This window comes from Silurus meridionalis, chromosome 3, assembly GCF_014805685.1.
Source record: "Silurus meridionalis isolate SWU-2019-XX chromosome 3, ASM1480568v1, whole genome shotgun sequence".
Taxonomy (NCBI): domain Eukaryota; kingdom Metazoa; phylum Chordata; class Actinopteri; order Siluriformes; family Siluridae; genus Silurus; species Silurus meridionalis.
The window spans coordinates 13,949,635-13,964,065 of record NC_060886.1 but is presented as its reverse complement, the minus strand read 5'-3'; the positions used below and the strand labels follow the sequence as shown (position 1 = coordinate 13,964,065).

The 14,431-nt window shown below is 38.1% G+C and overlaps 1 protein-coding gene across 5 annotated transcripts in view; it reads left to right on the top strand.

The window, feature by feature from the left end:
• adcy5 (adenylate cyclase 5) overlaps nt 1-14,431 on the top strand; it is a 78,353-nt gene that overhangs the window by 38,298 nt on the left and 25,624 nt on the right. For all 5 annotated transcript variants that reach the window (XM_046840987.1, XM_046840968.1, XM_046840979.1 and 2 more), the window contains exons 3-4: nt 6,634-6,783; nt 7,352-7,473. In XM_046840987.1, coding sequence (XP_046696943.1) covers nt 6,634-6,783; nt 7,352-7,473 — 272 coding nt within the window. The remainder of the gene's footprint in view (nt 1-6,633; nt 6,784-7,351; nt 7,474-14,431) is intronic.

Below are 14,431 nucleotides of genomic sequence, written 5' to 3'. Positions count from 1 at the left end.
TTGTAGAGACAAACCTCAAAGTTCTTGAGTTGCTCAGCAGCTTCATGGATCTTGAGGCTGTAGGTGTGGAACCATCCCCAGCTGCTCAGAGTGGTCTCAATTGAGAAGGACTCCATCCAGGGGTAGGACATAAAGATGGAGAACAACATGTGTACTTAACAGAGAGCGAGAAGAGGGGTGACAGGAATAAAGATTGTTATGCATTCTAATTGTTTAACTGTTTAAGGACACCATACACTGTGTTCAGAGTGTAAGAAAATGTCAAATTCCTGTCTGGACAGGTAACTTTGATGTCTCTAGTGATTGTGTAACATGTTCACAGCGTTATATAAGTTAGTAGATTATAAAATATATAAAATCTAATCAAGTAGTAGTCTAGCATTCAAATATCAGTCTATTTCTTTACATGCAAGTGCCACATGTATATCTCTCTGTAGTTTCACATCCCATGTCAACAGACCTATTTTCAAGTACATCAGTTGCGTGCTATATGCTGTCTGCATATAAATACATTATTGCATAACTGTGTATTGTTTCTTCTTACATGGTGGCCACACTGACTTTCATTGCAGTAGTACATTCCAAGGTTAAGGGTTCTTGCTGTTATGGTATATTAAAGGTCATCTGAACAGAAACGGTGTCTACCTCTTAAGTGCCCAAGACTTTAAAGCAGAGGTCAAGCAGAAACCAAGTGGGGGTGTTTTGCATAATTTTATGGCAATAATTTCTATTCCTTATGCTGTTCAGCTCCATCAGAAAAAATTAAAGGTGGTAATGGACATCCACCCTGTCTTTTATATGTACCAGTTCCTATTTTGAGCTGCATTCTTTGTTGCATACTGTCGATCTCTTAAATTTCATAACTTTCAAATAGCTCTAGGCATACTGCTTTGCTGTGTCTATCTACTTTGGCATGTTTACTTGCATACCTGTGTATCAGTACAGTTGTTCCTTGTTTGTGTTCAAATACCAAGGAAGAAATTGGATTCAAGAACCCACTACTGACATTAAAAAGCACTAAAGCTCAGAGGTCCATCTGGCTGATGTTTCTAGTAACTATATTTGGAATCTTTTTTGAAGTGGAAGATGAAAAATTGAAAATGCTTTTTCTTCTTTGTGTCAGTGGTGAGGCTAGTAATCCTCTTCAAAGGTGTGACTCAGGACGTGACATTTAGGATCCCAGCACAATCGGCACCACCGTGTGTTACACAAATGTCTGGCCAGGGGTGGCGTGAATAGGAGAGAACCTTTGCTTGCTCTCTAGCAGGATAAAATACTGTAAGTTTGTATTTGAGTGATAGATTTTATTTTCTCTCTCCACATTGTTCTCTCACAAACAGTGAAATGTATTAATCATTCTTTTACACTTCATGCTTGTTCCCATGTTTCACTCCATAAAAGCTGGAGACAGCACCGGAGCTCAAAGCTTCTGCAAACACAACCTGCTCACTCAGTCTGCCATGCTGTTTGATGGGAGTGTGTTAGAGTGACTGTTCCCTGTCTGTCTGTGTTTGTTCACACTTCTGATTTGCATCAATACATCATAGCAAGGTGTTTGTACTATTGCAGTTGGTGCTTACCTATAGAGAAAGGTGCCTAGTGTTCTCATATTTCTCATATTTTGCAGGTTCCTTATACTTTATTGGAATATAATTAGTCAGCGTGGAGTTTCTACTCATGGACTGAACGCATCTAAAGATAAATGTGTCCTGAATGAACTCTTAATGGCAGTTACAGTTTTATAGACAGTGAGAGTTGGTCTGTTTCTGAACAATCAGCATAATGGATGTTATATAGATTTTTAACCTTATTTAATTTTTTACGTAAATGCTTTTGCCTCCTTCAGTTTTTGAAGCACTTGCCCAGCTGTTGAACTTTGCAACGTCACTTTTTTTTTTGCACCACGCTTATTTACTACATCCACTATTATTTCTGGTGCATACAACAGTTACAACATACTAACCTTAATTGCTGTCTTTGTCCAGCCTTACCTAAGTGTAATCTCAAACCAATCCTTTGTGCACCCAGGCAGGTATAGTGATTCTATTCATTTTGAATCACTTCAAGAATCACTCTTTGAGACGACTCTTTCTTCTATTTTCTACTGGATGCGCACGAGCAAAGCATAGCAAAATCTCCATCGGATATGTACAGCAAACAGAGTTGAGTAGTTTCTCATGAGTCGTTCGTAATTTTATCAAGTGACTCCCATATACGCTACCCAATGTAATAGATCAGTTTTTATTTTTTATCCGAATCTTGAAATTATTGTTACAACAAACGTGGGAGTCATGGGACAAGAGAGTTAACTAACGGACCAGAAGATGAGTATTGAGTGTGGCTACTCGAACTAAAAACACGATTTGTACTGCACAAGTGTGCAAATGCCTGCACTTCACCAAAGATGTGTATTTATGTTAAGAGAATCTCTAGTAAAGAACTATTTTTGGTATGGATCAGGGAGTGTCAACCAGTACAGTGTCTAAATACCCAAAACTGCTATGCAATGTTTCGACATGCTTCAGACAGAAGGTTGACGCATTTGTGCATGTGTGCAGTACAAATAGCATTTCTAGTACATAAGTAGCTACAGTGAGTTACTAATTCCGTTTATTGTAATTTGCTGGAACTATAGTCAATGTTTGTATATGTACAGTATATATGTTGGGGAATCTGCTTATTAAAAATGTAACTTTTATTTTGTTTCTCATCAAAGGAACGAAATGAACTATATGATCTAAAAAAAAAAAATGTGTTAATTTTAATGAACAAGTTTCAAAGAACCAAGACACTAAAATGATCTGATCTTCCCACCACTACAATCTGAAACAAATCTGGTCTAAGCCCCACAGTCAGTGCAACCTTTCAGTGCAGCATGTTTGTGATGGTTAACAATTAACTGAACCAATCAAATGGCTATGATTTGTGAGAAGCATAAAGGCAATTTCTTAAAGAGACAATCTTTTTTCATACTTTAATTCCCATAGCACAAAGGAAGAAATTTAGCTAAATAGGTTTCTGGCTAAAGTAACTGGGGGAAATGGGCTTTAAAAAGTAGTAGTTTTATTATTTAATATTCTTAAGCATATTTTGGCCCTCAATTAAATTTTGCACCATGAGATCTTGATATACTGTTATCTCTAATGGTATTGTGGGGATATTGACGTTGGAGACTGATTCACAGGCTTTTTATGTCACTTTGCTCACGTAGATTTCACTTCCTAAATGCGTCACTGTACTAGCAATCACCATAAAATGGTTGATAAGTTGTCACTTTGGAAAAACTTTCTCACTGTTAAAGTTCAGAATTTGAACGCTACAAGGCTCGGGAGACAGAGTCCAGGTGGGTCTAGTGTTGTCTCTAAAAAAGCCTCAACAATTCCACTAATTTCTTTTTTTAATTATAATTTTTTTCATTGTTGTCTGTTGTTTTGTTAATGCAGTACATGATTTTGAGGTTCATCTTGACCTCCATGATTTCTGTCAAGGTGTCCGAGTCAGGATGGGCTCTGTTTAATGGATGCTCCTTGAATGCATTATTATTTTTTTTTTTCTGCTCATAGGCCTTACTGTATTTGTATTTATAACATTCAATACCGTGTGACTATAACCAATAAGCACACTTGTTTGAATTTATTATTTCACTATTTCATTTCGCTATCATTATATATTAGACTAGAAATGGGGTCTGCTAGGCCGTTTGGAAGAAAAAATAAACAGGAATGTAACTGAAGAAGAATTGGTGCTGAAAAGCTTGTTCATATAAGTTTAATACAATATCTGTTAGGCACTGCTGTGGCCTTTTTTAATATAATTGTAAAGAAGACAATCTGGAATCAAGAAGATATGATTTTTTCCACCACAATTTTCTGTTGACTTTAGAGCACTACAAAGCATAATATCCGATCTAATGTTCGCGCATAATGAGAACAAAACCCCCAATCCCCTCCCCAAATTTTGATGCCGAATATTGGAAGGTGGTAGCTCAGTGGTTAAGGCATTTGAATTTGTATTGGAAGGTCACAGGTTCAAATCCCACCACCACCAAGCTGCCACTGCTGGGCGCTTAAACAAGGCCCTCAACCCTCCCCTGCTCAGTTGTAAGTCGCTCTTTATAAGGGCTTCTGTCAAATGCCATAAATGTAAATAATGCCTGATTCAATTTAATTATTGAGTTAAATGTTGATGCCATGTCAAATCTTATTGCAAGCCTAAATCCCACAAAAATCAATGGAAAACCCACATTCAACTTATAAAAAGCCTGATTTTGCTTTTAAAACTCTTAAACAATTAATATTGTGAAGCTTAGAATTTGCTTCTCTCACTTGTTTTTAATGCAAAGATGCAAGTATCCTTCTGCATTCCAACTATTACAAAAATAGGACTCATTCTTACAGATCCAAAAGAACTGGGGAAAAATGCTGTAAATATGACAGGCATGCTTCGATAAAGTTCAGGCCTGGGACCTGACCAAAATATTTTGATAAAATGGACCTATTTGCAAATCCTGGGAAAATAATAATAATAAAATAAAAAATAATAAATATTGCGTTCCTCCCTATCTAAAGGATGTGGATTTTAAGATTAGATAAGTTTAGTTGCTCCTATTAACTGTTCTTTGCTGACAGTAAACTATTCAGTCTAGCAAAACCAATGATGGCATTGCTTCCTCTACTAATTAAGAAAATATATATTCAATGTGATGGTAATCAAACACGTCAGACTTTTTCAATCTTACAGCGATACAGAGAAAATTGCTAATGTTTGATCATCAATTCAAATAGAAATCGCATTTCCTGCAAAATAGTGTACGTTACTATACCAAAAATGTACCTATTCTGTATTTCAGTCTGTCATTGCTAAATAATAATGTTTTTATTGGTCTGCTCACAGACAAAGGCATTCAGTTACCTAATAAGGGCTGCCAAGGAAGTGAGGGTTATAAATAGAACACTAATGTTTCTTGCTAATATATATGCATTGCTACGCTTGATGTTCTCTATACATGAGCGTGTGTGTGTGTGTGTGTGTGTGTGTGTGTGTGTGTGTGTGTGTGTGTGTGTGTGTGTGTGTGTGTGTTTACATAGGAATTTCTGTTTACAGCTCATGCTACAGGCCTGCAAGTCTTCGACATGAATATAACACACTAGAGAGCAAAGTAATCCGGTTTGTGTCAAGATATCAAATGCCCAATTGGAAGTTAATTTGGCCTAAATGAAATGGATTTTTAGCCAGAACAATTTTGCAGGACTGCTGTGGAGGGGAAAAAAATAAAAACATTAGAGATTAATTTACAGAATTAAATAGCTCTATGAATTGTTGTGGTAAAAAAGGTTTAGGTATACATACTTGGGAAAAGCTAATATTATTGTTAGTATTATTATTAATGTAATTGAAATTTATTTTTGTTTTGCAGTTTAATACAATATTCTTGCATCTACATAAATTACAAATTTCCAAGGAGACGTTTGGATCAATATTAATATTATTGAGCTGCACAGTGGTGAAGTCTTTAAGAAATGTATAGGGTGTGTTGAAAGAACTGGATCCTGACTTGTGTAAAGATCTGGTTTGACAATGTACATGAATCATTGTACCTTTTTACATAAGCGCTTTTTAAATATTACATTACACTACATAGTGTTTCTTCTGTTTGGTTATAAGCAGTAGGACTGAGGCCTTAGAGGCAATGTGTCAGTTATTTTTTTTTTAGGTGCAGTGAAAGAAAACGTTGTAGTATTAACTTCCTAATCACCACGATAACACTTTCATTCTTTCGGGCAACTATATATATGCTTTGTTTACACATGAACTGTAACCACAATCGAAAATCCTTTTTTTTCCAGAGCAGAATTTGTATATTCTAAGTTCAAGCTTTGTTTAGCGAGATAAACACGCATTGTACGTTTTCAAACCTTGAATTTTCATTTCATTTGCTTGCACAAACACACACACGCATAGTGTCTATATTAGACAGAAATCCCTGATAATACTCTTAGCATATTTTAAACCTGCACTGCAGCTCAAACCGAGATGTTATGGAAATCTGCTCTTCTCTGCTGGAGCAAGTAAAAGATACAGGGAGACAGAATGGGGAAGACTATGGAGACCAAAGTAAGACAGAGACTTGTGTAATTTGAGCTAAAATAAACTGAAATGTGCAGACACTGAACAGACGCTACTGTGTACTGATCTAACTTCTAAAATAAGTGTTGCAGACCGCCGTGTAACAGAATACATGCACTGTGAATATATCTGACTTGAAATGAGATGAGACCATCCATCAGTTACTTTATTCTGTTTTATAAACTCTCAGGGCCTGTCGGAAAACCTAGACATACAGTATACTCCTCACTTAATATCTACATGCATTCTTCCTATCAGTGTTATTGTAGTTGCTGAATAATTCCTATCGGTTACTGAGTAATATGCTTTAATATATGTAACTAAATAATGCGGTTGGACATTAAGGGATTACATCTACTAAAATTTATGCCACTTGGACAGAGGCTTTTATTATTTTTTTCTGATTGTGCATGGCATTACTTGAAGCAACCTCCAATGAAATGCAAATTAATCTTATCATAACATTTTGTTTTCTGGATCTCAATGCTATCTGTCTTTGTTTCACAGCTTGTGGCGAACGTGCTGATCTTCTCCTGCACCAATATAGTAGGTGTGTGTACACACTACCCAGCAGAAGGCTCACAAAGGCAGGCCTTCCAGGAGACAAGAGAATGCATTCAGGCTCGTCTGCACTCCCAGAGAGAAAACCAGCAACAGGTGAGAAAGAGGATGGCTACAGCTAACACAGCTGGGCGTCCTGGGATGTATTTCTATTAGTGGTGTCTTATCAGTCATGAAGTGTCCATGTAAATGCGTTTTTAAGTACGGTCTCTGAAAGGAATGTGTGATCCTAAAGACATGTCACTTTCCTTATTATGCTCTTTCTCTCAGATAAATGTGACAAATGCCAGTGTAGTTATGATGTCACACTAATGATTTATATAAAGCTCGTAGTGAAGGCACACAACAGAGACATGAGCTAATCAGACCTGGCAGAAGATAACCAGAATCTTCCAGACTGCCTAAGCCACTCCACTGTATTCCACACGTAGCAGGGTGACGTCAGTGTACTGCCACTGTTGTCACTGGTGATGACTCCTCATATCAGGGGCTGAGGAGTAGGGGAGCTAGCGAAAAGAAGGGGGGGGGGGAAATGTTCACTGCGCAATTCTGAGTCAGAAATCGTCGACCTTGTGATGGGATGATTTTAAAATCAAGTCCTGATTTTCCTTTTCCTTATTTCCAACTCTCCCCTTCCTCTGTTTCTCTCGTTCCTTGTTCGCAGGAACGCCTCCTCCTCTCTGTGCTTCCCCGCCATGTTGCCATGGAGATGAAAGCCGACATAAATGCCAAGCAGGAGGATATGATGTTTCACAAGATCTACATCCAGAAACACGACAATGTGAGGTAGGAGAGGAAGAAGCTCAGCAAACCTAGTTGGAGCATTCACTCTTAATCACTTTTATACCTGCAAGCTAAGACACTACAAACTTCTGTAAATCTATGAACTGATGCCCTGGATCTTCTTCAATGATTCTATTACTGAGTGATGTTACTGGATTTGAGTCGATGATCATTTTTAGAAAATGGAGAGTAGCAAACTACACACAAAGCGCTTAGAATTCAGATCTAACCGCACAACCTGTAGCTGTGACTCCAGTTAGGGAGAAGTTAATAAATATTGCCTCCTAATGATTAGTGCAGAAAATGAATAGTATAATTCATTAACAAGAGTATTCAGGGCCTGACATTAGATCTACAAGAAGTGTTACCTGTATTCAGAGATTTTGCTCGTTCTTAACCAACTTTAGCACCATCTTGTGGATTGAAGGAGAACACTGTAATTTATAGCAACCTTCCTCCTTATTCCACCATCTCCAACAGACACAACAGACATGCACGCGCACACACACACGCGCACACACACACACACAGACAGACACACAGTAAAACTTGGTTTTACTCTCTTCTCGTTCTCTCCCCCTCTATCTCTCTCTCTCTCTCTCTCTCTCTCTCTCTCTCTCTCTTTGTTATTAAACACACACACAGTCAAACCCAGTTTTATTCTCTTCTCGTTCTCTCTTTCTCTCCGTTCTTACACACAAACACACACACACACACACACACAGTAAAACCCAGTTTTATTCTCTTCTCGTTCGTTCTTTTTGTTCTTACACACACACACACTCTGTTAATCCCAGTTTTATTCTCGGGAGAAGCCGAAAAAAGAAACACACACACACACACACACACACACACACACACACACACACTGCATAACACTGCACTGTACCTTAACCATGATAAAAGCTCCTTCCTCTTACTTGCCATCTAACATTTGGACTGAAGTTCCATGTTGATTAATTTGAAGTCTGGTGTATTTTCTTTTATTTATTATAATTATGGAGAGATTTGTGGATTGTAGTGTAGTGCTGAATGGTGGCATTTGTAAATGTTTCACATGATAAATGTTGACATTCTCCAGACATTCTAAAGAGTCTAAATCTATTGGCGATTCACTGGAGGGGAAAATGGTGTGACAAGGAGCAGGTCAACTTCATCTCCAGAAAGCCGGGAAACAGTAAATCCTTCCATTCTCTTCTACTTAACACCAGTGCAAGCCCAAACTTTTTTTTTTTTTTTTTTTACAAAACATGCTTGTATATAAACAACAGCTATTAATTAAGAAATTTCCCCACTGTGGGACAAATGAAGGTATATCTTATATGTAGAAGCATAGCAGAAAGGATGATCAGAGTTTTACTGACATTTGGTTGAAATATGGATGATTTAACTGATAACATTCATTAGTTCATAATTTATTCTGTATAATAAGTCATTTATTATCACGATTTTGCTCTAGGGTTAGGGAATGTTTTTACGTAAAAAATACGTTCATATCATATATATACACACATCTCTGATTTCTTTTTTTTTTTTTTTGCATGGTTGTCACACTTTAATGTTTCAGATCATCATAAAAAAAATTATATTAGTAAAAGATAAAACCAGTGAACACAACATGCAGTTTTTAAATGAAGGTTTTTATTATTGAGGAAAAACAAAATCCAAAACTAAATGGCCCTGTGTGGAAAAAGTGTTTGCTCCCTAAACCTAATAACTGGTTCAGCCACCCTGAGCAGCAACAACTGCAATCAAGCGTTTGTGATAACTTGCAATGAGTCTGTTACAGTGCTGTGGAGGAATTTTGGTCACTAATTTATGCAGAATTATTGTAATTCAGCCACATTAGAGGGTTTTTGAGCAGGAACTGCCTTTTTAAGGTCATGCCACAGCATCTCAACAGGATTCAGGTCAGGACTTTGACTAGGCCACTCCAAAGTCTTCATTTTGTTTTTCTACAGCCATTCAGAGGTGGACTTGCTTGTGTGTTTTGGATCATTGTCCTGCTGCAGAACCCAAGTTCGCTTTAGCTTGAGGTCACGAACAGATCGGACATTCTCCTTCAGGATTTTTTGGTAAACAGCAGAATTCATGGCTCCATTTATCACAGCAAGTCTTCCAAAACCATCACACTACCACCACCGTATTTTACTGTTGGTATAATGTTCCTTTTCTGAAATGCAGTGTTACTTTTACGCCAGACGTAATGGGACACACACCGTTCAAAAAGTTAAACTTTTGTCTCGTCAGTCCACAGAGTATTTTCCCAAAAGTCTTGGGAATCAAGATGTTTTCTGGCAAAACCGAGACGAGTCTTTATGATCCTTTTGCTCAGCAGCTGTTTTTGTCTTGGAACTCTGCCATGCAGACCATTTTTGCCCAGTCTCTTACTTATGGTGAAGTCATGAACACTGACCTTAACTGAGCCAAGTGAGTTCTTTGGATGTTGTTGTGGGGCCTTTTGTGACCTCTTGGATGAGTCGTCGCTGTGCTCTTGGGGTAATTTTGTTTGGCCGGCCACTTCTGGGAAGTTTCTCCACTGTTCCATGTTTTTGCCATTTGTGAATAACACCGTGGTTCGCTGGAGTCGCAAAGCTATGGAAATGACTTTATAACCTTTTCCAGACTGATAGATCTCAATTACTTTATTTCTCATTTGTTTCTGAATTTCTTTCGATCTTAGCATGGCATTTAGCTTTTGAGGATCTTTTGGTCTACTTCACTTTGTCAGGCAGGTCCTATTTAAGAGATTTCTCGATTGCTCACAGGTGTGGCAGTAATCAGGCCTGGGTGTGGCTGGAGAAATTTAACTCAGGTGTGATAAACCACAGTTTTAACAGGGGGCAAACACTTTTTTCACACAGGGCCATGTAGTTTTGGATTTAGTTTTCCTTCAATAATAAAAACTGCATGTTGTGTTCACTTGTGTTATCATTTACTAATATTTAAATGTGTTTAATGATCTGAAACATTAAAGTGTGACAAACATGCAAAAAAAGTAAGAAATCAGGAAGGCAAACACTTTCACACCATTGTGAAATACATATATATATATATATATATATATATATATATATATATATATATATATATATATATATATATATATATATAATATACACACTGCTCAAAAAAATAAAGGGAACACTTAAACAACACACTCTTTACATAGTTGAATGTGCTGACAACAAAATCACACAATAATTATCAATGAAAATCAAATGTATTAAGCCATGGAGGTCTGGTTTTGGAGTCACACTCAAAATTTAAGTGGAAAAACACACTACAGGTTGAGCCAACTTTGATGTAATGTCCCTATAACAAGTCAAAATGAGGCTGGTCTTCTGAGGGATCTCCTCCCAGACCTGGCCGTGGATGGTGGATGGAGCGAGACATGATGTCCCAGATGTCTGGTCTGGGGAACGGGCAGGCCAGTCCATAGCATCAATGCCTTCGTCTTGCAGGAACTGCTGACACACTCCAGCCACATAAGGTCTAGCATTGTCTTGCATTAGGAGGAACCCAGGGCCAACCGCACTGGCATATGGTATCTCAAGGGGTCTGAGGATCTCATCTCGGTACTTAATGGCAGTCAGGCTACCTCTGGCGAGCACATGGAGAAATGCCACCCAACCCAATTACTGACCCACCCCACCCCATTACTGACCCACCCCACCCCATTACTTACCCACCCCACCCCATTACTTACCCACTGCCAAACTGGTCATTCAAAAGTGACCAAAACATCAGCCAGAAAGCATAGGAACTGAGAAGTGGTCCGTGGTCACCACCTGCAGAACCACTCCTTTATTGGGGGTGTCTTGCTAATTTCCTATAATTTCCACTTGTTGTCTATTCCCTTTGCACAACAGCATGTGAAATTGATTGACAATCAGTGTTGCTTCCTAAGTGGGCAGTTTGATTTCAAAGAAGTGTGATTGACTTGGAGTTACATTGTGTTGTTTAAGTGTTCCCTTTATTTTTTGAGCAGTGTATATATTGTTACAGTGTAACAATACAGTGTATATATTGTATATGTTGTTGTTTATAATAACATGGCTTAATGAACACCAATGAGTAGATGAGAATGCAGCACATCATATTTGTGCCCTTGACGAAATGTTAGCAAAACACTGGCTAATATCCGGGCTGTTAGATTTGGTGACCTGCTCAAATATCATACGTAAAAGATAAGACTCTAGCATCTTTATTTTCTTTTGATAACTGTAGCCTTCATGCTAAAGACTAAGTGACTTGTTTTCTTTGTTACAAGAGCTTTTTGTTATTTTGCTAGGCCTTTTTTCTATGCAGACTCTTGTTGAACTTTGTTGAAATAATTGTGCTGTAAATTGAAGTGTGATGATTTAGGTGGTGAGCCCAACAGATTCTGTGCTGAGAAACCTTTTTTTACAATTTACACTTGGCTCAAGGTCAGAGATTACTCACTATTCAGTTTGACTGATTTCACAATTTTTTTAACTAAACCTGCTGTGTGGCAGACAGAAGGCAGAAAAACAGCTGTCACCAATAATTTAACCTTTGAGATGGTGCATGATGTTTGTGTTACTTTTATGTCCTATTCTTGACTGAACTACACAGAGATATGTGTCTGCCTGTCCCATTGGTGGAAATTTTGCTGGTCAAATAAGCAGACTATAAGGTGACCTTATGCAGTACCTGTTGCTTGTTAGCAGAAAACTAGGATGATTTGGATGGTTCAAATAAACAGACACAAAGGAGTAACAGATTTTTGTCTATAAATATATACAGTATATTCATCAATGAGACCTTTTTAATAATAAAAAAAATAAACATTTAGTGCTAACCTCTAAAAGACTATAATGATTGGCAATTAGATCTTATTTGCGCAGCATCACTGAATATCATGCTGATCGCTTGATGTGAACTGCTCAAGATGAAGAAGACAAGATTACTGAAGAAGAGAAGACAAGCTTGCCATTCCAAATCCTAGTTGCCGACAGTGTGACCATCATCTTTTGACCAGCAAGGTGCACTGGCACAGCTAAGCTTTTCATCTCCATCAGTATGTTTTTCCAAGCATTCTGTGGTTAAGAGTCCAAAGAACATTATCTTTGAAATGGGATATCTGCAGTATAAGGGAGATTACATGTTCAGCATAGTCTCAGAGGGGGGTTAAGTGGTTGCGAGATGAAAGCCATCAGACCTGGTAGTGCCAGCTCTGTGGGAAAAGCAGTCAGGAACTGTCGACCTCTCAAGCACAGTAGTGCTTTGATACAGACCAAGCAGTGACCCTTAAAGAACCTACAAGGTCATGTTATGTAAGCAGGTTATGTAAGAAGTCTGGTGCTGTGTGCAATTCCTTCCTGGGTTTTTTGGCTGGAGCGAGAGCTGCAGCTTTGTTCATGAGGACCTGTCAAAACTTCCCTCGACAGCTTCCTCAACAGCAGGCCATCGGCAACCACCGAGTTCCCTTGTAACTCGTTTCCTGCCTTTCTTTCAGGTCATCTTTCTGTCAACACGTTGATCGAGCGGTTTTAATTTCCCTTTGTCTTAAGCAAAAGCACAACTCATCTCAGGGGCGCTGTCACCACCATTATTAATATTGCTAGTTAAGAAAGCACCGGATGTGCTTAATGTTTCCTGATTTAGCACATTAATACCATTGTGCAAACATAGATTCCAGTAGAATTGATTTAATTTTTTATTGCAAGTTTTAACGTTTGCAGCTGTGGTTTGACCGATTTTAAAACAGTTCAATCTCTTAAAGGTGTCATGTCAAAACTATTTTGATGGAGAAAAATAAATGGAATTAAAATGAATACAGTGTTTATATAAGTACCTTTTATAAAGAATATTGTGATTGTTGGATATGTGTGAATATACAAACCCGATTCCAAAAAAGTTGGGACACTGTACAAATTGTGAATAAAAAAGGAATGCAATGATGTGGAAGTTTCAAATTTCAATATTTTATTCAGAATAACATAGATGACATATCAAATGTTTAAACTGAGAAAATGTATAATTTTAAGGGAAAAATAAGTTGATTTTAAATTTCATGGCATCAACACATCTCAAAAAAGTTGGGATAAGGCCATGTTTACCACTGTGTGGCATCTTCTCTTCTTTTTATAACAGTATGCAAACGTCTGGGGACCGAGAAGACAAGTTGCTCAAGTTTAGGAATAGGAATGTTGTCCCATTCTTGTCTAATACAGGCTTCTAGTTGCTCAACTGCCTTAGGTCTTCTTTGTCACATCTTTCTCTTTATGATGCGCCAAACGTTTTCTATGGGTGAAAGATCTGGACTGCAGGTTGGCCATTTTAGTATCCGGAACCCGGAACCTTCTACGCAGCCATGATGTTGTAATTGATGCAGTATGTGGTCTGGCATTGTCATCTTGGAAAATGCAAGGTCTTCCCTGAAAAAGACGACCTCTAGATGGGAGCAGATGTTGTTCTAGAACTTGGATATATCTTTCAGCATTGATGGTGCCTTTCCAGATGTGTAAGCTGCCCACGCTACACACACTGATGCAACCCCTCAGAGATGCAGGCTTCTGAACCGAGCGCTGATAACAATTTGGGTTGTCCTTATCCTCTTTAGTCCGTATGACATGGTGTCCCAGTTTTAAAAAAGAACTTTAAATTTTGATTCGCCTGACCACAGAACAGTTTTCCACTTTGTCACAGTCCATTTTAAATTAGCCTTGGCCCAGAGAGAACGCCTGCACTTCTGGATCATGTTTAGATATGACTTCTTTTTTGACCTATAGAGATTTAGCCGGCAATGGCGAATGGCACAGTGGATTGTGTTCACCGACAATGTTTTCTGGAAGTATTCCTGAACCCATGTTGTGATTTTCATTACAGTAGCATTCCTGTATGTGATGCAGTGCCATCTAAGGGCCCGAAGATCACGGGCATCCAATATGGTTTTCCAGCCTTGACCCTTATGCACTGCAATTTTTCTCTGAGA